This window comes from Vulpes lagopus, chromosome 16 (assembly GCF_018345385.1).
Source record: "Vulpes lagopus strain Blue_001 chromosome 16, ASM1834538v1, whole genome shotgun sequence".
NCBI classification, from domain to species: Eukaryota; Metazoa; Chordata; class Mammalia; order Carnivora; family Canidae; genus Vulpes; species Vulpes lagopus.
Genome location: NC_054839.1, coordinates 2,600,475 through 2,625,253, shown reverse-complemented (window position 1 = coordinate 2,625,253; position 24,779 = coordinate 2,600,475). Strand labels below are relative to the sequence as shown.

Below are 24,779 nucleotides of genomic sequence, written 5' to 3'. Positions count from 1 at the left end.
CCCCCAGAATCCTCCGGCCCCCTCCAGGGGCACTCTGGGCTGACCTCCCAGTGCATGCACTGTTCAGAGGCATCCTTTGTCCTCGGACGTCTCGCAGTATAATGGTGCTTTGTTTGCCCTGGCTAAACCCAGAACCTTCAGTTTCCTTCCACCTGTCTTGACACCCACACTCCTATTCAGACCACTCTTTCTGATCACGAAAGTGGAGGAATTCTGCAAATGCGGCCTAGCACCCAGAGGGCACCCACTCAAAGTCCACAGTAGCGATTCAGACCGGGGACCCACCTCCAAAGATGTGGGTTCACCTAAAACACAGGCTCTGCAGGTTTAGCTTCCAGATCTTAAGTGTAAAATGAGATTTTTTTTCCCAAGGTCTTTTTTTAATGGGGGCTCACGTGAATGTTAAGTCCAAGCCGCACCCTCACCCCAGTCCTGCCCAGAGTGAACCCACACAGCAGGAGCTCCCGCACACTTGTTGACTGTAACCGATCATGGGCTCCTGCAATCACTGGATGCTGGACTCCCTGGAGGAGTTTCTGTAATTACAGAAAGGACTTTCAGAGATAGCATTCTCCCTCTACATGACCCAAACCAGGGTCATGCAAACTGTCTGCAATGGGGTTGGATAGTAAATGTTTTTCTCTTTCTGCGCTATATGGTCTCTGCTACCACAGCTCAGCTCTACCACTGCAGTGTGAAAGCTGCCACAGACAGACAGTCTGTAAATGCATTAGCATGGACATGTGTCAATAAAACCTCATTTTGGTAATCAGGGAGGGTCCAGGTCAGTCTGCTGATCTACAGGAAGGGGATGTAGTCTACCAGATGCTCTCCCATCACACAAAAACTAACTGTTGGGCTGAGGGCCACCCTATTAGGACCTCCGAAACTGCTCTGCAGCCTCATTAACATAATGAGAGAGCCAATGAAGATCTGAGTCCTCCACCCTCAGCTCCACATTTTGCATACGCTGTCCACCCACTTGTGCACCAATCTCTTTTTAAACTACATGGTCCTCCCAGGCCAGTCCAAAGTATCAGTGATAAGTAACTGTGTGGTCCCTGTCAAAGAGAGCTACTCACCAGCTCACCCACAACACCACCATCTTTTCCAACCTGAACTAACCTCTCTTTGGACAAATAGCCCTGTCATTCCCTGGATCCAGGAGCAATTGCCTACATGTGGAGCTGGGGCCGTGGCTTCTATGCAGAGTGGAAGGAGAATGATGGGGGCTCATGGTCCTTAAGGATGGTCCATCTCATCTGGCATCTTCAGTTGTGTGCCACCTCATCCTTCAGACGCTTACAGGGCTGAGGCCCTCGGCTCTGCCACAGGTGCCAAGACTTCTCAGCTAACTTCACAGGCGCCATGATTTCATAACCCAGAACTGCAGCATTTTCTCCTGGGTTGCACTAAAGTTATTCGAGAGAAAGGTCTTAAACCAATTGTCACTTCTGGGCAAGGATGGTTCAACATTCACAAATCAATGGGATATGTCCCACCAATACAATGAAAGAAAGGAATCATATGACAATCTCTGCAGAAGTAGCAAAAGCATTTGACAAAATTCAACATCCATTCGTGATAAAAATCCTTAATAAATTAGGCATAGAAAGAACATATCTCAGGGCACCTGGGTGGCTCAGTTGGTTAGGCGGTTGCTTTCAGTTTGGGGCATAGTCTCCAGATCAAGCACCACCTCAGGCTCCCTGCTCAGCGAGGAATCTGCTTTTCTTTCTCTCTCTGCCTCTGCCCCCTACTTGTGTGCACTCTCTCTCTCTCTCTCTCTCCCTCTCAAATAAATAAACAAAAGAACATATCTTAACATAATAAAGGCCTTATATGCATATATGACAAGCCCACAGGTAACATCATACATTCTGGTGAAAAGTTGAAAGCTTATCTTCTAAGATCAGGAGCAAGACAAGGGTGCCTGCTACCACCTCTCCTATTCAAGACAGTTCAGGAAGCCCCAGCCAGTGCAATCAGGCAAGAAAAAGAAATAAAATGTATCAGAAAGGAAGCAGTAAAATGGTGTCTGTTTGGATGTGACATAATTTTAGAGAAATTCCTAAAGACTCAACCAAAAAAACCATGATATCTAATCAATGATTTCAGAAAAGCTGCACGATACAAAATTAACATATAAAAATCCGTAGTATTTCCACAGACTAACAACAAAATTTCTGAAAAAGAAATAAATCGATCCCATTTACAACAGTATCAAAAACAATAAAATACTTAGGGATAAATTTAACTAAGGAGGTAAAAGATCTGTGTGCTGAAAACCACAAGACATTGATGGAAGAAATTGAAAAAGGCACAAGAAAATGGAAAGGCATTCTGTGTTCATGGACTAGAAGAATTAATATTGTTCAAATGTCAATATTTCCAAAGCCTCTATCTATAGATCTATATCTGCAGATTCAATGCTATCCCTTTTAAGATTCCAACAGCATTTTTTATAGAGGTAGAAAAAACACTTTAAAACTTATATGGACACACAAAAGACCCCCACTAGCCAAGCAAACCTGGACAGAGAAGAACAAAGCAGAGGCATCACACTCCCTGATTCCCAACTACAGTATGAAGCTACAGTCATCCCACCAACCATTCTGAATCTCCCTCTCTCTGATCTTGCCATTTATTGCAGAATTACTTACGAGGGGCCCACTCAAACTTTTCTTGAGCTGTAACGTACTTGCTGGTGGTAATCAGGGTCACAAGCACCCAGGGCCAGGAGACGAGTGTTTCTTCATCAAACACTAACACAGAGCTTCCTCGTTCCAAGTACTGTTCAAGCACTTTGCCAAGATTAACCTACTGATTCCCAACAACACTTCAGGCAGGTGCTAGAACTGTCCCCATTTTACAGATGAGGAAAACAAAGTGGAGACACATGACAGCCACAAAATCATGCATGTGGTCAGTAGCTGTGGCTGGCAGAATGACACATACCACTCCCTACCCCGACCGCTGCAAAGTCCAAAACCCTGGAGCCTGTGAATATGTTATGTTATATGGCAAGGGAGAATTAATGTTGCAGGTACATTGAAATTGCTAACCAGCTGACCAGTGTAATCACAAGGGTCCTTTAAATGTGGGAGGGGTGGATATGAGAGTCAGGGTCCGAGGGACATGAGGAGAGACACCACTGGCCTTGAGGATGAGGATGAAGAAGCCACGGAATGCGGGCAGGCTCCAGAAGGTAGAAAAGGCAAGGAAACTGATTCTCCCCTGGAGCCTCAAGAAAGGAACGCAGATTGCTGACACCTTGATTTTACCCTGGAAAGACCCATTTCGGACTTCAAGTTTTTTTAAGCCACCAAGTTTGTGGTAATTTGTTAGAGCAGCAGCAGAATCCTGGAACAGATTTTGGTTCTGGGCGCAGGGGCTGCTGTGACAAAGCTGGAAGTGGCTTTGGAACTGGGTGATGAGCAGATTGGAAGAATTTGAGATGCAGAATAGAAAGAGCCTGCACTGCCTTGCAGACCACTAGAAATACGGATTCTTTTTTCTTTTTTAAAGATCTTATTTATTTATCCATAAGACACACAGAGAGACAGAGACAGAGGCAGAGACATAGGCAGAGGGAGAAGCAGGCTCTCTGTGGGAGACCGATGCAGGACTTGATCATGGGACTCCAGGGATCTGGGATCATGACCTGCAACCTGCGTCGAAGGCAGATGCTCAACCACTGAGTCATCCAGGCGCCCCTAGAAACATGGGTTCTAACAGCCCTGCCAGGGAGGGCTCAGGAGGGAATAGGGAGCATAGAAGAGAACACCTGTACTGTCTTTAGAGGATGCCTAAGCTGGCGGGAAGGGTTTAAGTGGAAAAATGGACTTAGGGTGCCAGAGTGAGCTCAGCAGGAAACAGGGAATGTGTGACTGGAGGTAAGGAGACTTAGTGTCCCAAAGCTGTCTTCGAGGGACAGGTACAGGGGATGCAGAAGTAAGTCATAGGGCCACACCCTCCGGGGGCTGCAGCCTCGACAGAAGAGGAATAACGAGGGGGCAGCTAGCCTCCCAGGGCTCTAGTGATGGAGTTTCCTTGGGCACACCAGTCACTTCCTCATTCTCTTGCTGTGTTTTCTTCAAAACAATGCTCAAGTGTGAAATGGTGCCACTTCTTTCCTTGCTGCCTCTCCCCCTCCCCTGCAGTCAAAAGCCCACGGGGCGGCACGTAGGACGGGCTGGGTTCACTCTGCTGAATGATGGGCCACATCTTTTCGGGCAGTTCGGACCAACCAAAGCAATGACACAGGAGGGTGGTGGCGGATTCTCCTGGGGCCCCATCTCGTCTCTGGGCAACTGCCTTTTGCTTCCAGGACCTACCAAACCTTCACGGTGAATGCCCCACACCTGTGTGCCCGACTAGGCAAGGGTTGGAGTGAAGAAGGCATGATGAACAGATCTGCACCTGCACAGATCAAAGTCTGACTCCCTCCTCGCTTCTGCCAGCCTCCACTGCCCTGTCCCTAACGTGGAAGTGATCTTACCTCCCTCGGAGGGCCCCTTGGGTCACTGAATAAGACACCTATTAACCAGCCTAGCAAACCTCTCCTCCCCTCGCCAGCTGCAAAGAGCCAGGACTCCTTCGTTGGAAAAAACAAGAGTGAGGCTCTCAGAGCCCCACTTTCATCTTCATTACCAAACATCTGGGCACCCTGCACACCCCCACGCTCCCACCCACCCACCTCCTCTGACCAAGGGCAGCACTAAAAACAATCCTCCAGCAGGTCCTCATCCTCTGCCTTGGTTACAAAGAGTAAAATGAAACAGCTTAAAAAGCAATGTCTGGAAAAAAAAAAAAAAAACAATGTCTGTGGAACGGGAAAAAAAATCCCCTCCAAAGTTAAACTTCTGAATTTCCAACAAAGATGAAGGAAAGGTGTCTATTCATAGCTGTCTGGGTATCTACTCATACTTCCAAGTTGCCCATAACCCCACAGTTATCAGGATGCCAGGCACAGTGATGGCCTATGTCCCTGCTAACTCCAAGCCACAGTCACCCTGCACTTGTGTCCATAGGTCAGCAATGTGGAGACACTGCCCTGGCCTCCCCTGCAGCCCGGGCAGCCTTACCCAACTCACATGAAGGGTTCCAGGAACAAGAAGGCAGCAGACAGGAAATGAGTCGCTACCCCCACCCCCGCCCCCAGCCCACTCGGGAGCCTGGCAAGATGTCTAGGACATGTCATCTGCCGTATTACAAAACACTCTGGTGATCAAGATTCCAGCTGCATCATGCCCTTGTCACTGAAGAAAGTGGCCAGTCAAAATTACCTTGCTACTTCACACTCTTGATGCCAGAGACACCTGCCCGGACACCAAAGGTCAACTCCTATTCCAGAAACACCACATCCCATGGTGAAGGTCAGCTTCCGCGGGCAGCCGCTACAGGGTCTCTCCGTGTGGGACCCCAACACCAATCCTGCATCATCCCCTTGTAAACCAAGGATCGCAGTGAAGCCCAGCTGGTCTACCAAAGGATCAAAAGAGTCAACCCTGGACTAAACAGGCAGCCTAGTCACTTCAATTTGATTTGACTTCTAGAGCCTGTGTCCCCTCCCCACCAAATGTTTAGTGCTAGAAATTCAGCTTAAGGAAAGGATCTGGGAACCTCACTCCCCAAAGAAAAGAGCAGGGATGGGTACATTTGTACGTGGGAGACGCTGTTTTCATAGCATGATTGCAGACATTATTACAGACGTAATAACCCGGCCGGGTTATTAAGTAATAATAATATTACTTAATAAGTAATAAGACAGCCCGGCTGTAATAAGACAGCCACAAAGAAAGCAGGATGGAGGGGGAGGATCCATGTGCATCGTGAACTTCATTAACTCCATTTTAAACAGAGAACTAGGGCAGCCCAGGTGGCTCAGCGGTTTAGAGCTCCCTTCAGCCCAGGGTGTGGTCCTGGAGACCTGGGATCGAGTCCCGTGTCAGGTTCCCTGCATGGAGCCTGCTTCTCCTTCTGCCTGTGTCTCTGCTTCTTTCTCTCTGTATCTCTCATGAATAAATAAATAAAACCTTTAAAATAAAAATAAACAGAGAACTAGGGGCCCTGGGGGGCTCAGTCAGTGAAGAGTCTGCCTTCAGCTCAGGTCATGATCTCAGGGTCCGGTGATCAACTCCCATGTTGGGCTCCCTGCTCAGTGGGGAGTCTGCTTCTCCCTCTACCTCTGTGCTTGCTCTCAAGAGCTGTCTCACTCTCTGGCTCTTTCACTCTCTCTCAAATAAATAAATAAAATATTTTTAAAAATAAAATAAAAATGAACAGGACTAGTTCTAATTTTGTTTACTTAGCAGACCAGTGTGCCCAAGTTGAGAATTTAAAATTTCCAGACAGGGCCTTCGGGTATATAGGTCATTTCTCAAAGTGCTGGCCTAAAAAAAAAAAAAGTCAGACCTTCAAGTTTCAGGCTTCTAAAAGTCATGCTCATTGAAAACGTGCCATACGATGCACAATGTCTGTATTTACTACAAGCATCTTATTCCTGTTCATGGAGAAGGAAGTAAATTCTAGATAACACTGCCGTTGCCGGTGTACTTTTGCGGAGTTAACAAACTGAAAGCCTGAATCAAGATCCTCTGATTTGTACTTTGGAAAACTCACAAATACTACATGTACTAAAAATAATTCATTAGTATCTTAAACATGTTTCTACAAAGAACCACTTCAAAGCCCAACACAGATAGGAGCTGAGCCCAAGCAGGTGATGAGTGAAGTGGGAAATGCAGATGTGCTCAGGAAGGAGAGGAGAGAGGCCAGAGCTCCCCACCAGCTCTCCAGGCTACACCCTCAGGGAACGCTCTGCACTCCAGCTTCCTCTTCGGTAAAGAAGGGGTAATCGTCCAGCTTGGCCCCCCTCCAGGTTGGTGGGGATATCGAATGAGATCACGTCCATTGGCGGAGGTGCGGGGGGGGGGGGGGTAGGGTCCCGTTAGCAGGCTCAGCACAGGACCGTGGGGCCCGGAGCAAAGCCACCGCAGGCTGCACAAGACACCAGGAGCTTCTCTCTTAGGAGCCAGGGGTGCTTTTCAAGTGTCACCTGTATGGTCCCTAAGACCCAGCCAGGGGCTGACGGTTTCCCAACCAGCAAAGGGCAGCGGACCACGCAGAGACGGTAAGGGGCCAAGGGGCCTCGCAGAGCCACGAGGCCCGACCCCGAGACAGGGTCCCGCAGCGCGAAGGCGGAACCCAGCGCAGCAGGACCTGCAGGGACACCCCGAGTCTGGAGATGCTCGGTCCGCAGGGCCTCAGGACGGGGCCCGGGCTGTGCGCGCCCTCACCTGCCGTGTCCCAGATGGAGATGTTGTAGGAGCGCCACTGCTTCAGGTAGAAAGCGCCGCCCACCGTGCTCACGGTGTCCGGGAAACGCCGCTCCATGTACCTCTGCAGCAGCGACGTCTTGCCCACGTTCATGTCCCCCAGAAGCACGATCTTCCCGTCGGGCTTCCTCATCTTCCCGCGCGAAGGCCCCCTCGTGCTCCCCGCGCCCCGCGGGCAGGTGCCCCCAGGGCGCCGCCGCCGCCGCCGCAGCCGCCGCCGCCCCCAGGGCGCTCGGACCCGGGACTCGCGAGGATCCGGATTCGCGGAGACCCGCGCCCGCAGGCCCCTCGCACTTGCGGGGACCCGCACGAACCCTCCGGCTCGGACGCCTGGGAGCGAGGAAGAGGAAGCGCGTCTCGGAGCCGGGGCACCGGCGCGAAACCCAGCCCAGCGCCCACGTGGGGCGTCCGGAAAGTGGCGACCAGCCCGTCCCGGGCGCCCCGGCCCCGCCCACGGGCCCGCCCCGGCCCCGCCCACGGGCCCGCCCACGGCCCCGCCCACGGCCCCGCCCACGGCCCCGCCCCGGGCCCGCCCCCAGGCCCCGCCTCCGGCCCCGCCCCCGGCGCCCCGGCCCCGCCCACGCCCCGCCCCCCGGCGCCCCGGCCCCGCCCCGGCCGGCCGTGGGTCTAGCGGGCGCGGCTGGGTGTGCGCGGGCGGAGGCCCTCGGGGCGGCTCCGGCCCTGCGCGGGGGTGGGGGGCGCGTCCGGCGCAGCGGCGCCCCCCAGGCCCGCCGGCCGCTTCCCTGCGGGTGCACTAAGGCAGCCGCCAGCCGAGGCCGTTGTGAGAAGTGACCCTCGAGGAGCGTCTGTGCAAACCCTTCCTCGCGGTCCGCGATCAGAGGCTGGAAGGCGGGGAGGCTGCGGCGGGGGCGCGGGAGCTGACAGTGTCGCTTTTGTTTCGTGTTCTTCACTTCTGCAAGGAATCCTTCGGCTGTTTTACATCTGAAAGGTGGACGGCGGGGACCCCTTAAAACTTCGGAGTGAGGGCAGCCGGGTGGCTCCGGGTTTAGCGCCGCCTTCAGCCCAGGGCGCGGTCCTGGAGTCCCGGGATCGAGCCCCGCGTCGGGCTCCCTGCATGGAGCCTGCTTCTCCCTCTCTCTGTGTCTCTTATGATTAAATAAATAAAATCTTAAAAAAAAAAAAAAAAAGGAGTGAAAATTTGCCTACTACTAGCAAAAGCTTTCCTCCTTCCCTTTTTGAGTAGACCTTGAAATGCTTCTCAATTGTGCAGCGCGTGGGATTTAGTATTTTAGGGAAAATGCTGAGGCAGAACTCGGTGCTCTAGCTTTAATCCCGGTAGGTGGTGTGCTGAGATCACCGTGTGTGCTGGCGGGTCCCTGCAAAAGGGGAATGGATGGGACCTGGCCCACTTAGGTGCTGTGAGAACAGGAGGGCAGAGGTGTGAGAGCATCTCCCGCCCTGTGAGTCTCAGGATGGGGAGGTCACCGCCAGACCCACCTTTCCTAATTCCAGCTTTCGCTTTCCAGGGACCTGCATGCTCCCCACTCCACAAGTCTAAACTCTGCACTTCATGTGCCCCCACTCGCTGCCCACAGCTTTTAGGAGAGTTCTGCTACCCGTTCCCCTCTGCGGCCCTATCCTGCTCTGCTTACTTATCTCTATCTAAAATCGTATTGCTTATTCACCCATCGAACTGCAGCCTCCCTCTCCAGAATGTGAGCTAAGAGGCCTGCAGAATAAAGGCAGAAGGAAGTATAGATAAAATTAAACTTCCTTATAACCTGCAGCCCATTGACAAACTTGAGGCAGGCAGAGTAGAACCTTCCTCCAGGAACTCCCACTCTCCATGTGAATGCCTCATTTGAAAGAAAAACAACCTTGGTGGTTTTTTTTTTGTTCTTTTTTTTAAGATTTTATTTATTTATTCATGAGAGACACAGAGACAGAGAAAGAGGTGAGACGCAGGCAGAGGGAGAAGCAGGCTCCAAGCAGGGAGCCCGACGTGGGACTCCATCCTGGGTCTCCAGGATCAAACCCTGGGCGAAAGGTGATGCTAAACCGCTGAGCCACCTGGGCTGCCCTTTAAATATTTTATTTATTAAAAAAAAAAGATTTTATTTATTTATTCATCAGAGACACACACACATACACACAGAGAAAGAAAGAGAGAGAGGCAGAGACACAGGCAGAGGGAGAAGCAGGCTCCATGCAGGGAGCCCGATGTGGGACTCAATTCCCAGACTCGATCCCCAGACTCGATCCCCAGACTCCAGGATCACGCCCTGGGCCAAAGGCAGGCGCTGAACCACTGAGCCACCCAGGGATCCCCACAACCTTGGTTTGATGATAGCCTGGCTTCCAGGATTCTGAGTCTTCTTTAGCATACGAAAATCATTTTGGAAACTTCTTTGTCTCTACCTCTCCCAGTTCCGAAGTGTATAATCAGCTGATCCTCCCGACTCTACTGCAGCTCATTCTGTCCACAGGTCCTGTCACCATGCTATAATAAAACCACCTTTTTGCACCCAAGGCATCTTAAGGATTCCTTCTTGACCCTCAGCTCCAGACCCCAAGATTTCCACAGTATAAGGAAGGGATTTTTTTGTGTGCTGCTCACCAGTGGGACTGGTGAAGCATATCTTTCACACAATAGTTGCTAAAAAAAAAAAAAAAGCTTTGAGTCAGGGGCACCTGGATGGCTCCGTTGGGTAGATGTCCAACTCTTGATTTTGGCTCAGGTCATGATCTCAGGGTCGTGGGATCAAGCCCCGGGTCTGGCTCTGCACTGGGCATGGATCCTACTTAAGATTTCCTCTCTCCCTCTTGCTCTGTCCCTCCCCAGCTTTCGTGAAGAAAGAAAGAAAGAAGGAAAGAAAGAAAGAAAGAAAGAAAGAAAGAAAGAAAGAAAGAAAGAAAGAAGAAAGAAAGAAAGAAAGAAAGAAAAGAAGGAAGGAAGAAAGCTTTGAGTTAGTTGAGTTCACCATCCTGGTGAGACCGGAGCTGTGTCCTACAAACACATGGTGACCCGCTATCCACACCCTCTGGGTTTGCCTCACCTGGGCAGCCCGCCAGTCCCCATCAGTGTGGGCAGGGCCCCCCTCCGGTGAGTCCTGTCACACTCCTTTCTCTGGATGTCCCCAACCCTCCCAGTCCTTCCATGCAGTTAAACCCCTGGCGCTTCCTAACCAGCTCGTTATATTCACTATCATTTCATTCTTAACTCCAATAGTAATTTTAAAATTCCCTAGGGACAGGGAGTATGTTTTAAAGGAGTTTTGTCAGCTCTAAAGAAGCTCTTCAAAAAAAAAAAAAAAAAAGAAGAAGCTCTTCATCATTCACTAAACATGGGGCTATAAGCCCATGAGGGTCCTCGGGTTTTGTTGTCTGGTGTCGCCCTCCAACTGGGACATGGTCTGTGCTCAATTAATGTGTATTTGAAGACATTTCGTTAACCGAATGTTGTTTCCCCTGGAAAAACTGTGGCTCTCAGAGCAGGTTTGCAGGGGAGAGACTGTCCCAGCACCTCGCCCAGTGCCTGGCATATAGCATTCACTCAGTGAGTTTGTGAAAGAATTTAAATTGTCCAGCACTTCAAAAGACAAAATTCAACCAAGAAAAAGTCTCCATATCAAATTTCAACTACTCCTAAAAAATGCCTTAAGACTGCCTATTTCTATTTGGGAGGCCATATGGAGGAAGGAGGCAGATGTTGGGTATGTCTGTGTAAGGGGCTACTCACCTGCCAAAGATGATGTTTACTCTGCCTGGATTTAAACCACAGGCCTAACAGGCTGATTCTTTTTCCGATTGCTAGATGAAACATTCCCAAGGCCAAGAAAAATATGTAGTTTCCTTTAAAAAGAGATGTCAACTAAGCAACTCTGGGCCTGTCTACAGTGAAAATCCAAGAAATAAGAAAATGTAGTTGCTTTCATTGGATTTTGCAGAGTAACTTGGGAGTGTTTCTAGGTACCTTTGATGTAGTTCTTGGAGGGGTGCTGCTGGTGGTGAGGCCTGGGGCCAACAGCCAAGAAAGAATTCTTGATGTGTCTTTGGTGCAAGATGGTGGTTTTACCAAAGCACAGGGACAGGTCTCATGGGCAAGAAGACCTGCTGCTGCTCTGGGATTGGGAGGGGGGACTTTTATATACTCTGGGGTTAGGAGAAGTAAAGATAAGGGAAGTTCCAAAAGGACTTTCATATGCTAAAGAAGACTCACAGGATATAGGGGGCCCTGCTGTTGTCAAGCTAAGATGGTTTTCCCCTCTTGCAAGGCATTCACATGAAGACAGTTGGGAGCTCCCTGGAGGAGTCTTATACTCTCCCTGCCTCAAGTACTTGTCAATGGACTGCAGGTTATATGGACATTTAATTTTATCTGCATTTCCTTTCACTTTTGTTTCCCCCCATCAGATCGTTGAGGAACAGTTTTATCTCTTAAAGTGCTTTCCTCCTTTTTAAAAAGCAATGGAAAGCAAAATGACTAAACCTGGCCCTGCCTCTATCATACATCCATTCAGTGGGTAGGAATTGCAGTAGTAAGCACGAAGCCCCGACCTAGGAGTAGAGCAATGAGAAAGACAGCCAACAAAATAAATAAGCAAAATATATAGTGTAATCGTTGGACAATGATTAAATATTAGATGGAGAAAAATAAAACAAGGATGGAACATAGAGAATGAGGCCTGATGGTGGATGTAGGGGGTTCCATCTTATACAGGATATCTTCAAGATTAAGTTTTCATAAGCCTTAAGAGGTAAGAGGTTGAACGTGCATTTATCTGTAGGAAGAAGGGTTCACATAGAGGGGAGTGAGAGCAAAGGCCCTGATGCAAAAGCCCACCTGGTGGACCGTGGGAGATCAGAGCAGCTAGAGTGGCAGAGAGAAGGTGAGTTAGACATTAGGTCTGTGAGGGGGAGTTTAGGTGCGGCAGAGCCTAGAGGTCATCTTAAGGGCTGTGGCTTATACTCTGAATGAGATAAAAGGATACCAGAGGATTCTGAGCAGAGGAGAGACAGGATCTGTCCTACACAGGGTCACCTGCCTGCTGTGTTGAGGCGGCTATGGCAGATGCAGAGACCTCAGGGAGAGACAAGACTGGTTGGGATTAGGGTGATAACAGAGGAATGTTCAAAGTTGTACACAGTCTGAGGTAGAACCTACAGGACTTGCTGTGGATTGGATGGGGAATAAAATTGAGGGGCAGGCGATGCCTGGGTAGCTCAGTGGTTGGGTGTCTGCCTTTGACTCAGGCCTGGGGTCCTGGGATAGAGTCCCACATTGGGCTTCCTGCATGGAGCCTCCTTCTCCCTCTGCCTATGTCTCTGCCTCTCTTTCTCTGTGTCTCTCATGAATAAATAAATAAAATCTTTTTTAAAAATTGGGGGGCAGGAGGGGGGATGAGGGAAAAGAGGAAAGGGAGGGAAGGATAGAGAGAAGAGCCGAAGACAAGCATCTGGAAAGATGGGATGCCACATGCATCTATTAGCCCTAGAGTGACAGCAGTCCTCTCTAGAGCAGGGCTGCCCAACTCAGCACAGCAACGGGCACTGTACTCAGATATCTCTCAGTGGTGGTGGTGGTGACGTCCTGTGATGTTCAGCAGCACCCTGAACTCTAACTACTGGGTAGGAGTAACACGCCTTCCATTGTGACAACCAATAATGTGTTCAGATCTTGCCCTCTATCCCCTAGGGGCAGGATCACCTTTGGTTGAGAACCACTGCCATAGAATAATACAGATGAACTTTAAAATTTATCTTTAAATTTTGTAGAAGTGAACATCACTCGTACTTTATTCTCACACATACTTTACAAGGTATTTATAAATATTGTGGAAATCCCCTATTTGTCCCACATAAAAATTGCAATGACTATTAGTCACCTACTAAATAGTATTGGGTTCATTCTGTATGTAACCTCTCATGCTCATAGCATCCTTAGACTCCTTACAAGGGCAACCAGAGCCGAGTGTGAGCAAGCAAGTTTCTCAGGGTCACACGGCTGGGCTTGCAGCAAAGGATGTGTCTAACCCTGAAGTCCCTTTCTCTGCACCACGCCAGCTGGGCAAGGACTCCAACATTTACATCCATAAAATACCGATTTCCTTCTCTGCTTTTCACACCACAGGACCCACATCTATAAGGTGTTCTCTTAATGAACCCCGGCCACTGAAGATGCTACCTCATTAGGGTGGGCATGATGGGTTGAGCTGTCACATCCTAAGGTGGAAGACGTTTTTGCCCGTGTGTCCAGGCATTTCTTTCATCTCATCTCTTACTGGTGGGATTGCCAGGTCAAGTATATCTACATTATGCCAGTTAGAATCAGGTTCTCACTGACAAGGATAGAAAGCCTCACATAACTGGAGTTTCAAAGAGACATTTATTTCTCTCACAAAAAAAGTTAGACCGTCTGAGGCTGGCCTCAAAGTCCTCGGGACTCCTTCCAGCACACAGCTCTGCCAGCCAAGAGGTGACTCCCACCCTCCTCCTTCTGGTTGGAGCTCCAGCCAGCACACCCAGGTTCCTAGCAGCAGGAGTGAGGGAGGGCCAGAGTGTCAAGTGGCTGACACATGACACTCTTGCTTATATCCCATTGGCCAGAAGTTAGTCACATGGCCATACCTAACTGCAAGGATGGCTGGGAAATGTAGTCTTTACTCAGAGTCCTTGTGCACCCGGATAAAAATTCTGTAATTAGGAAGGGGAGAAGGGGTAATGGGGGAGGGGAGACAACCAGCAATTTCTGACGCTCACAAGAACAAACTCAACTGATACTGTTCAAAATGCCTCAAAGCCACAAATACTATGTCGTTATATACTTCCATTAATACTGAATTTCAGTATTCTCTTCTCCTGGGTGGCAAATAAGCTTTCAGTTATGTGTCAAATCTAAATGATAATCTCATTGGGGCTTGGTGGACAGATGCATTGAGAGTAGTGACTTCGGCAAGGGACTCCAAAGAGAAGAGTGCAATGCACATGCTGAATACTTGCCCTGCTTGTCCAACACCCTCCCAACACCAGGTGATAAAGCTCCCTCTTTACCGATGTGGTAGGTATAAATAGGTCTCCATTCCGTCTGTGTTTATTTGATCATCAGGAAGGTCAAAGTCTTTATTTAAAAAGTCTACTGGTCATTAATGCATTTTTTTGTGAATTGCCCGTTAAAACCTGTTCCAAAAAAAACATTTTTTTGGAACACTTTTGAATTATGGTGCTACTATAGATTTGACATTCTTCAAAATAAAAAATTGGGATTCATATCTGTGCCATATGTAAATAAATTTCAAACATATAAATATAACATGTAAATTAAAAACATGTAAATAAATTTCTATGATATATAACATACAAAAGCTTGTATATATTTGTTTACTCAACCTTGCTTATGGTGATTTAAAGAAAAAATTTAGGGGATCCCTGGGTGGCTCAGCAGTTTCGTGCCTGCCTTTGGCCCAGGGCGCAATCCTGGAGTCCCGGGATCAAGTCCCGCATCGGGCTCCCAGCGTGGAGCCTGCTTCTCCCTCTGCCTGTGTGCCTCTCTCTCTCTCTCTCCATGTCTATCATAAATAAATAAAAATAAATCTTTAAAAAAATAAAGAAAAAATTTAAAAGATTTTATTTATTTATTTGAGAGAGAGAGAATACGAGTGGTGGAGTGTGGCAGAGGGAGGAGTAGTCTCCCCACTAAGCCGGGAGCCCCATGCAGGACTCAATCCCAGGATCCTGAGATTACGACCTTAGCTAAAGGCAGATGCTTCACCAACTGAGCCACCCAGATACCCCTATTTTTTTAAAGAAACAGATTGTGGGGGGCACCTGGGTGGCTTAGTGGTTGAGCATCCACCTTTGGGTCAGGTCATGATCCTGGGGTTCTGGTATCAAGTCCCGCATCAGGCTCCACACAGGGGGAGCCTGCTTCTCGCTCTGCCTATGTCTCTGCCTCTTTCTCTGTGTCTCTCATGAAAAAATAAATAAAATCTTTTTAAAAGAAAGGAAGGAAGGAAGGAAGGAAGGAAGGAAGGAAGGAAGGAAGGAAGGAAGGAGAAAGAAAGAAAGAAAGAAAGAAAGAAAGAAAGAAAGAAAGAAAGAAAGAAAGAAAGAGAGAGAGAAAGAGATTGTGTCCACTCCTGCATAGTGGGGAGGGGGCAAAGGGAGAGGGAGAGAGAATCCCAAGCAGACTCCCTGCTCAGTGTGGAGCCCCACATGGGACTTGAACGCACAATTCTGAGATCAGGACCTGATCCAAAATGAAGAGTCAGACACTCAACAGACTGAGCTATGGAGGCACCTCAGTGATTTTTTTTAACGTGCAAGTACTTTTTATTTGTATATAACCAAATCTACCTACTTTTCCTGCATAGTTTCCAGCCATTTCAATACCTACTGTGATCCCTTCAACTGACTGCTGAGTATATGGAAAGATCTGCAGAGAACTGGATTTGGAGCCCAGATTCACCAGGGTTTTAAATGAGTGACTGTGGGCAAGTGTTCCTAATGGTGGTACCCTCTGTGCCCTCATCTACCAATTGTAGATGATACTGCCCCATCAGTGCTGTGGGCAAGCGATCCTCTAAACAGGGGCACACAGTAGGCACCAGTTCTCTTATTTCCTCCTGTTAGGGGAGCCCTGAATTCAACCAGCATCCCCTCAACCAGCACCACCAGCGCTCAGTAGGATGAATCAGACCCTTGGAGACAGCAACCACACCGCAACCAGGGCAAGAAATTGTGGGTGTTTATCCAGTCGGTTTTACTTTTCGATTTCAGAACCCCACCCCACCCCCAGTTTCTTGTCTTCTTCCTCTTAGAATTCCCTGCATCATCTTCCTTCTCTGATCAGCTGATGACCCAGGGCTGGATTCCCAGGTACGCTGCCATGGGTGCACCTGCCAGAAGGCTGGCACTGCGTCATTCCAGGACTAGGGTATCAACACCTCGGGACCTTTTACACAGCTGCTGGGCAAACCACATTCACAGAAAGACTGTTCAGCCTAAATCTAAACACAGATTAGGGGGTGGGAAGGAAACCTAAGTGAGAACATCTGAAAACTCCTTTCCCTGCTTAAAAACAGTGAAACAAAATATCCAAAGCTGCAATGTTGTCACTACTGCCTTACAGGCTGCTATCGTAGATGGACAATCAGCCACATCCATTTCTTCTTAGATTTCAAAACATACCTTCATTTGATTTGACATCAATGCCTTCCCTCAGCTCATTTTCTATTTTTCATAAAAACTATCCCAAAACCTCAAACCAAATTTAAGGAATTTTGTAGGAATGGAAACAAAGTCAATATGAACTCCAAAAATGGTAGATGTCTAGTAAAAAGAGAATCTTCCAAAATAAAAAGTATGGGGTGTCACGCAGTACAGGTCGGGGGCACAGCTCCTGCCTTCTGCTCCATCAGGACATCTTCCTCCCAGGCTGCCTTGCACCAGCCCTTAGTCACACACATGCCAGGCAACCTTAGGACGAGAACTGCCCACGCATCACACAGCTGGTCTGGGGTCAGCCCTACAGCATCCTCCATGGTGGTGTCTTCCAAAGCATCCATTCTTTCTATCCCAAGCTCAGCTCCATCCAAAGCTGGGTGATTCCACAGGTGGGCCCCCTATGTGTGGGCCATCTGTTCTTTTCTAACGCTGCTTCAAGCATCTCTCGACACCCTTCTCTGTCTTGTGATGGACACACCGGTCTTTGTTTCTTTCCCCCAAACAGACCACTATGTCCTCGGGTTAAGGATGTTGACATATGGTCCCTGCTGTGTTCATCTGCTCGGGCTGCTGGTTGGCTTAAGCAACAGACATTTATTTCTTCGAAGTCCTGGAGGTCAGAGATTAAGGCAGCCCGGCTCCGTCGGGCGTGGCTGGGGGCTGCCCCATCCCTTGCTGGCAGCATTGGGTAGGAGTCAAGATGCAGGGATGAGACACCTTCCTTTCCTCTGTGTGACGGGTCAGCTTGGCCTGTACCTGGCCCTCTGACCGACCTCAAGTTGGTTGCAGAGGACATGTGTTTGTGGGGAGGAGGGTGAGAGGGCAGTGCTACTGTGGGGCCCTGGGGCAGTCAGTTCCCCGCTCTGCTTCCCATGGCCCCCTGCCACTGTAGCCTGCCACCTCCCCTCTATCTCTGACCCTGGCAGAGACACCCCTTTCCTCTCTGGACTCCTGATCTTTTCAGGGTCCCCCTAAGTGAGGACGCCTCTCCTGCTTTCTGCTAAGACTTGGGGTCCTCGGCATCTGGCCATTCCCTGCAGCCCTGTTCAGTTCTGAGAACCCTGTCAGGGATCATCTTCCTTGGGCCAGGCTAGCCAAAACCCAAAATTCCCTGGCCCCACTCCCCACGAATATGCAGTCAGCATCTCTGTGTGGGGTCCGGCCCTCCACGTGGGTCTGAGCAGCTCAGGCTGAGGTTGCTGCTCTCAGCAGCCCCGGAGCTGACCTCCCTAGCCTCCTTGGCCTCTCCCCAGCAGGCCCAGAGCCTCATGGACACCGTGGGAATCCCCTTCCTTTGCTCAGAAGCAGAGCAGGGTGTGCTCTGCAAACCCACTCAGCCAGGCCTGCCCTTGGCCTCGGCTGCACCTTTCTAGCTACTGTGTGTAGTTATGGGGACAGAGATACCCAGAGCTCGGAGGCTGTTGGAGGCCCATTGTGTTGCTGCCTCTTTTGCACAAGGTCCCTAGCAAAGCTCCTCCAGCGGGCCAGGCTTGGCCACCCCCCACCCCTGCCCCAGGCCCCAGGGTCTCCATGGTGAAGTCACACACACCACCAGCTTAGGAGAGGGGTCCTCCCTGCACACTTTGCCTTCAGATTTTGGTGATCGATCTGTGACTTATTATTTTTTTTAAGATTTTATTTAGTCATGAGAGACACAGAGGGAGGGGCAGAGACGTAGGCAGAGGGAGAAACAGGCTCCCTGCAGGGAGCCCGATATGGGACTTGATCCCAGAACCCCGGGATCATGCCCTGAGCCAAAGACAGATGCTCAACCCCTGAGCCACCCATGTGCCCACAATCTGTGACTTAACTACCGCTAAGAAGGCTTTGTAAAGGTCTGTATTTGGGGGTTTTCTGTCCTTTCACCTCCCCTGAAATGTAAGCAGTTCTTCCTTCATCTTCCCCTTAGTCTAATGCTTTGGGTTTGGGTTTTTCTTTAATAGCTCAACTTACTCTTGCAAAACAGTGAACTTCCCTGTGCAGATAGAACAAGGAACTCTAATTGCTTTCAATTTTTCAGTAACTGATTGCATGGATTTTGAATGTTTTTTAATCATTGTGTAAGCAAGTCTTCTACAACCTCTTCAGCCTGGACAGAGAATGTGAGGGCTTCTGAGGCAGTGGGTGGGATATTTAGTGGGCCTTAAAAGAATTCCTTTTCCAGGTCTTTTATGGATATGCCCGCTTTCAAAGATTCCACTTCTCATCTCATACAGTTCTTCTCTTATTCCTCACTGATTCTTTAGAATTTGCAGCGATGATGAGCAGGTGTATGAGCAGGCGGCTTCCTCCCATAGGCAGCTGCCACTCCTTCATTCTCCATAACACTCACGGGCACCAGCTGTGCCACTTCCTCCAGGGAGCCTGCCCCCCACGCACCCTGCAACTGCTCTCACCCACGTCACCCGGGATCAACCTAACAGTCACTTCAGCCTTTCAACCCATTTGTGGGCTTTGACCCTGTTTCCCACTTCCTTCTTGAAAGTCTGTGGTTTCACGGGGCATGCTTCTCTTTGCCCCCGTCCCAGGACTCGAACCTCATCACGTGGGTTTGCTTTTGGAATAAACTCACCACATATTCTTTAAGTATACTGTAAGTCTTTATCTGTGCCCTGAAACCCTGTATGTGCAATATGAGCTAGATTTCCTTGGAATGGAAGTTTGGCCCCTCTGGAAGGAAACCTGAATCCTGCCATGACTAGACTTGTAAAAACAGGTCTTCTTAAAGACTCCAGAATTTCTGAAGATCTCAAAAAATAAACTTGCAACAACGAAGCTAATGCTAAAAAAAGATCGTGATGCTTATCTCAGGATGTTAGTGCTGTAACCTGTATCCTTAAGCTACCATTTGGTCTGATCTGAGGATTTCTGGTTCTGGGAAATTTCCCGAATTGCCTCACTATGAAGCTTGGACCTCACGGGGAAGAGATGATCAGAACATCCCACACGTGGGCAGAGGTGGGGCAGCAGACAGCTGTCTTCAGGGTACAGTGTGTTGTCAACCCCAGAATGCCCCCCCCCCCGCCCCTGCTGAAATTTGTATCATGGTGGAGAGAACGCTTTCCCTCTACCAATGCAGCCTCAGTGCTGTGGGCCTGGAAATCTAACAACAGGCAGATGAACAGGAGAAAAGAGAGCAAGTGTATTCACACCCATGTGAGGATGCTCAGATGAAGCGGCCCCTGAACAGAGAGATACCGGGGTTCATATACCAATCTAATAGTGCGAGGCAGAATAGGCTGCTATGGGGAGACACATGAACTTTTAGGGGAAATGGGAGGTGTAGCCATTGTGCTGATGTTTGTTTATGTGATTTCTCATCCTGGTGCCAGTTGCCAGTCTCCCTCCCATCTAGGGCTGAAGCTCTGCTTTCATTAGATGAAGGAAGCTCTAAAAACGCTTCTTTCTGCATCCACTGTGTGTCAAGTGTTTTCAGTTTCAAATAATCTTCACACCAGCTCTGTGGGGCCAAGTGGGTCCCTCTGGGACCAATAGCACTCTTGCTTAGAATTTCACCAGAAGGATCCTTCTTGGGGTCCTGGATGGAGGCCAGAGCACATTGCTTGGGCTCCCTGAGTCCTGCCAAACACAATCCCTGTGCCCTCCAGGAAGGCCACAGCCCAGCATTCCCAGCAGAAAACGGGCAAGATTCCTGCACTTCACTGTGCAATTTTGGTTTCATCTTTAAGATGAAAGATACGTACTTGCTGTGGCCTGGATGTCTGTGTCCTTCAAAATGCCTGCGGTGAGACCCTAAACCCCCAAGCTGATGGCATTAGGAGGTGGAGACTGGGTCGGAGGAGACTGGGTCCTGCAGTAGAGCCCTCACAAAGAGGATTAGCGCCCTTAGGAAGGAGACCCCAGGAGATCCCTGCCTCTTCCTCCATAGGAGGACACTGAGAGCAGCCGCCCTGGACCTGGATCTCCCAGCACCCTGACCTGTGACACCCGGCCTGCAGAACAATGGAAATACACTCTGTGGCCTGGAAACCACCAGTGCATGGGATTCTCTTATAGCTGCCTGGACGCACTAGGATTGTTTACTATTTCTTAGACTACCCATGGGGAATAAATGTGTTTTCATTTCCCAAATGTTCCCTCTAGCATTTGTCTGTAATATGGACAGACAGGAATCTGAAGACAGCAGTGTCCCTCTCTGCAGTAACCCACCAGAGCCAGGAGGAGGACCCAGGATTGGCTCCTCTTTAAAGAAAGGGACCGTGCCACTAGAACTCCAGTTTGAGATTTTCATCATATATGTTCACTCATCTGTTCAGTGTGGTTCTGAAATATTTTCAGATATTAGCTCATCAGATTTCCTGTCCACCCCCAGACAGCCCTACTTACCTCCTCTCCTCCCCGTCATTTGAGCCAGGGAGGATGCTCAGATCTATGTTCAAATCACTTTTTATTCTTTAGAGCCAGTTGTTTTTACTGCATCACTTGACAAACACTTCCACAAAAGATCTAGTTTTTTTTAAAGATATTTATTTATTTGTTTATTTGGGAGAGACAGTGCATGAGCAAGAGAGCATGAGTGGGCAGAAAGGCAGAGGGAGAGGGAGAAGCAGACTCCCCTCTGAGCAGGAAGCCCCACGCAGGACTCAATCCTTGGACCCCAGGTTGGCGACCTGAGCCGAAGGCAGATGCTTAACCAACCGAGCCACCCAGGAGCTCCAAAAGAGCCATTTGATGATTAAGGAGCTAATCTAAACTTCAAGCCATCTGAATAAGTATTAACGTGGGTCTCAAATCATTTATCAAAGCAATAAAGACCTGTTTATAACCCAAAGTTAATTTTCAGGAAGTACCAATGCTGAGCTAATCCTAGGTTTTCAGATATGGACAACGAACACAGTGGGGCGTGATCAGCTTGCCGTGTCTTCATTGCTTTTTTCCTCCATTTCCACATCTTCTACGATAAATATATGTTACTTCTGAAAAGAGAAAAGAAATATATGTTACAGGACACCTGGGGGGCTCAGCAGTTAAGCGTCTGCCTTTGGCTCAGAGCGTGATCCTGGAGTCCCCAGATGGAGTCCCACATCGGGCTCCCTGCATGGAGCCTGCTTCTCCCTCTCCCTATGTCTCTGTCTCTCTCATGAATAAATAAATAAAATCATTTAAAAAAAGAAATATATGTTACTTCTGAAAAGAGAAAATTTCATTTGAATCTGGGAAAGTGGGGTGGAAGTTTATGGAAAGGACAAAAGGAAAGCTTAAAATTTATCCTGTTTACTTTTAAAATTTAAACTTTAGGGATGCCTGGGTGCCTCAATGGTTGAGCATCTGCCTTTGGCTCAGGGCGTGATCCTGGGGTCCTGGGATCGAGTCCCACATTAGGCTCCCCTAAGGGAGCCTACTTCTCCCTCTGCCTATGTCTCTGCCTCTCTCTCTCTCTCTCTCTCTCTCTCATGAATAAATAAATAAATAAAATCTTTAAAATTGAAATTTAATTGAAAATTGAAATCGTATCTCCTTGCACCATGCAAGATTTACTGGCTTTCTGGGGATACAGGAGGAAGTGTGGTTCAGAAAGCATGCTCAAATGGCCAGATTGTGGCTCTAAGATTCTGAGGTGATGTCATTAGTGACATCATAGTGGCACTTGGTCCAGCTCTCCTATGATAGTTTGGAACAACTACTGTTTGATGAAGGTGAAACTACGGAAAATAAATGTTACCATATAAAACTGCAGGCACCTGAGCTTTGGTGACCTAAAAATGGTGATTTCATATGATTCAACCATCAACTTGGTGAATTTAACTATTTCCCTAGATGATGTTCATTGGGTTGGTTTAAACATATTTTCTCTCAGCCACTGAAGTTAAAAGAGCTTAGGCTTAGCCTGTTATCTCACATGTCAACATCCCCCCAGAAATGACAAGGGCCAGTGATCGCACTCAGCTGCACGTTAGGAGTAGTTTCGTAAAAGCACCAACCCTGTTGGCCCCTGAAAACAAAGAATCTCTGGAGACTGGGGCTTGGACAGCAGGTCTTTTGTTGTCGTTGTTATCAACTTTATTAAGGTATAATTGGCAGACAGCAAACTGTTCGTTTTTAAAGTGCTCAGCTGGAGAAGTTTGACAAATGTGTTCACTTGTGGGACCATCACAACACTCAAGGTAAGGAACCTATCACCCCAGAAGCCTCCTTGTGCCCCTTTGTCATCTGTCCCTTCTGCTAGTCCTACTCACTGTATCCTCAGGGAATCCCTGATCTTCTATCACTGTAGATCTGTGTATGGTTTCCAAAATTTTATACACATAGAATGATGCATTGTGTATGCATTTTGTCTGCCTTCTCCCACTCACTCAGCAGAAGTTGTTTGTGTTATTGTATGTATAAATAAATTGCTTTTTCTTATTGCTGTGTAGCAGTCCACTGCATGGATATACCAGTTTATTTATCCACTCATGTGTTGGAAATTTGGGTTATCACCACTCTTTGGCTGTTAACAAGTCAAGCCATCATGACCATTCAAGCACAAGTCTCAGTGTGGACATGTGCTTTAATTTCTGTTGGGTAAATACCCAGAAATCAAATATCTGGGTCACCTGGTAGGTATGTTTAACTTTGTAAGAAACTGTCAAGCTGGGACACCTGGGTGGCTCAGCAGTTGAGCGCCTACCTTGGGCTCAGGGCATGATCCTGGGATCCAGGATTGAGTCCCGCTTTGGGCTCCCTGTGGGAAGCCTGCTTTTCCCTCTGCTTATGTCTCTGCCTCTCTCTCTGTGTCTCTCATGAATAAATAAATAAAATCTTAAAAAAAAATATCAATTGCTTTCCAAAGTGTGTGTTTCACAATATGTTCCCATGAGCAGGATACAAGAGTTCTAGTTTCTTCACATCCTTGCCAATCCTGAGTATGGCGGTCTTCGTGATTTTAGTTCTCTTCATGGGTAGGTAGTGGTATCCCACTCTGGATTAGATTTGCATTTCCCTAAAGGCTTATGCTGTTGAGCAGCTATTCAAATCTTTGCACAGGTGGTGGTATCTTAGAAAAGCACACCCCCCAACCCCCAGATGGTTCTACTGTGCAGCAATGGTTGACAGCCACCAAGACTCCTCCATTACTGTGATGCCCAGCCTGTCTCCCTCCTGGTGAGGGTAGTAACGGGTTTATGGAGAGGGTGAATCCTCATCCAGAGTCCTGAGGACCTTTCTTGGGCTAACTTCAGCACAGATCCTTTGAGGGTTTTAAGTGTGGATTCCACAAAGATTCTTTTTTTTTTCTCTAAGATTTATTTATTTGAGAGAGAGAGGTGGGGGCAAGGGGCAGAGGGAGAGGGAGAGGGAGAGAGAGTATCTCAAGCAGACTGCATAGACGCCCAGCACAGAGCCCAACATGGGGCTCGATCTCATGACCCTGAGATCATGACCTGAGCCAAAATCAAGAGTTGGACGCTTAGGTAACAGAGCCCCCCAGGCGCCTCTCCCCTGAGATTCTTTAAGGGGACTCTGCAGTGAGGGTTCCAACACAAGCCTTTCCCCCTGATAGGCATTTGGAGGCTGTGTGCTCTGGGTCAGCTCTGGGCTTGAGTTCATGAGGACTGCAGCTCTGTCCTAGACCTGCCCAGAGGAGAAGCTGAGGCCTGCAGTGTGTGGAAGTGGGGCCAGTTGGAGGAAGAAGGAGAGGGACTGTGGGGTCAGCTTCTCATCCCTGCCCCTCCTGACACAAGGCTCAGGATGTGAAGCTAAGCTGCCTGTTATGGGTTCAATTGTTCCCCCCAAAAAGATATATTGAAGTCCTAGCTCCTAGGACCTCAGAATAGGACCCTTAGTTCTTTGCGGATGTGATTATTTGAGATGAGAGGAGTCCACAGCAACCCCGGGCTGAAGGACTGTGTGCAAACAGGCCCCTTAGGGACCCACCTTGTAGTATCCATAAGCCATAAGCTGTATACTTATACTGGATACTATACTTATACTGTGGATACTAAGCTGTAGTATCCATAAGCTGACCAAGGGCTCTATACACCCCGACACAGGTACCTGTACCTCCTCCCTTCCCCAATAGCTACAGCCCCCACCACCCCTCCGGGTGGATGGCCTCTGCCCTGCTGCCCTAGTGCCCTACTGCCCTGTCCACGCTGCCTGCCCTGCTGCCCTACCCACTGCTCACTGCACTGTCCTCAGTAAACTTTTATCTCCATCATGCTGCCTCAGCTGAGTTCTTCCACCACCATCCCGCCAGCCCCCTGGATGTCCCACAGAGAATGAGGAAGACGGGGAGTGTCAGTCACCAGCCAGGGA

At 48.8% G+C, this 24,779-nt stretch overlaps 1 protein-coding gene across 1 annotated transcript in view; it reads right to left on the bottom strand.

Annotated features, from left to right (window-relative positions):
* Nucleotides 1-7,767, bottom strand: part of RAB20 (RAB20, member RAS oncogene family) — a 28,745-nt gene extending 20,978 nt beyond the window's left edge. The window contains exon 1 of the mRNA XM_041731197.1: nucleotides 7,302-7,767. Within this exon, the coding sequence (XP_041587131.1) occupies nucleotides 7,302-7,473 (172 nt within the window). The 5' untranslated portion in view covers nucleotides 7,474-7,767. The remainder of the gene's footprint in view (nucleotides 1-7,301) is intronic.
* Between the last annotated feature and the right edge of the window lie 17,012 nt (nucleotides 7,768-24,779).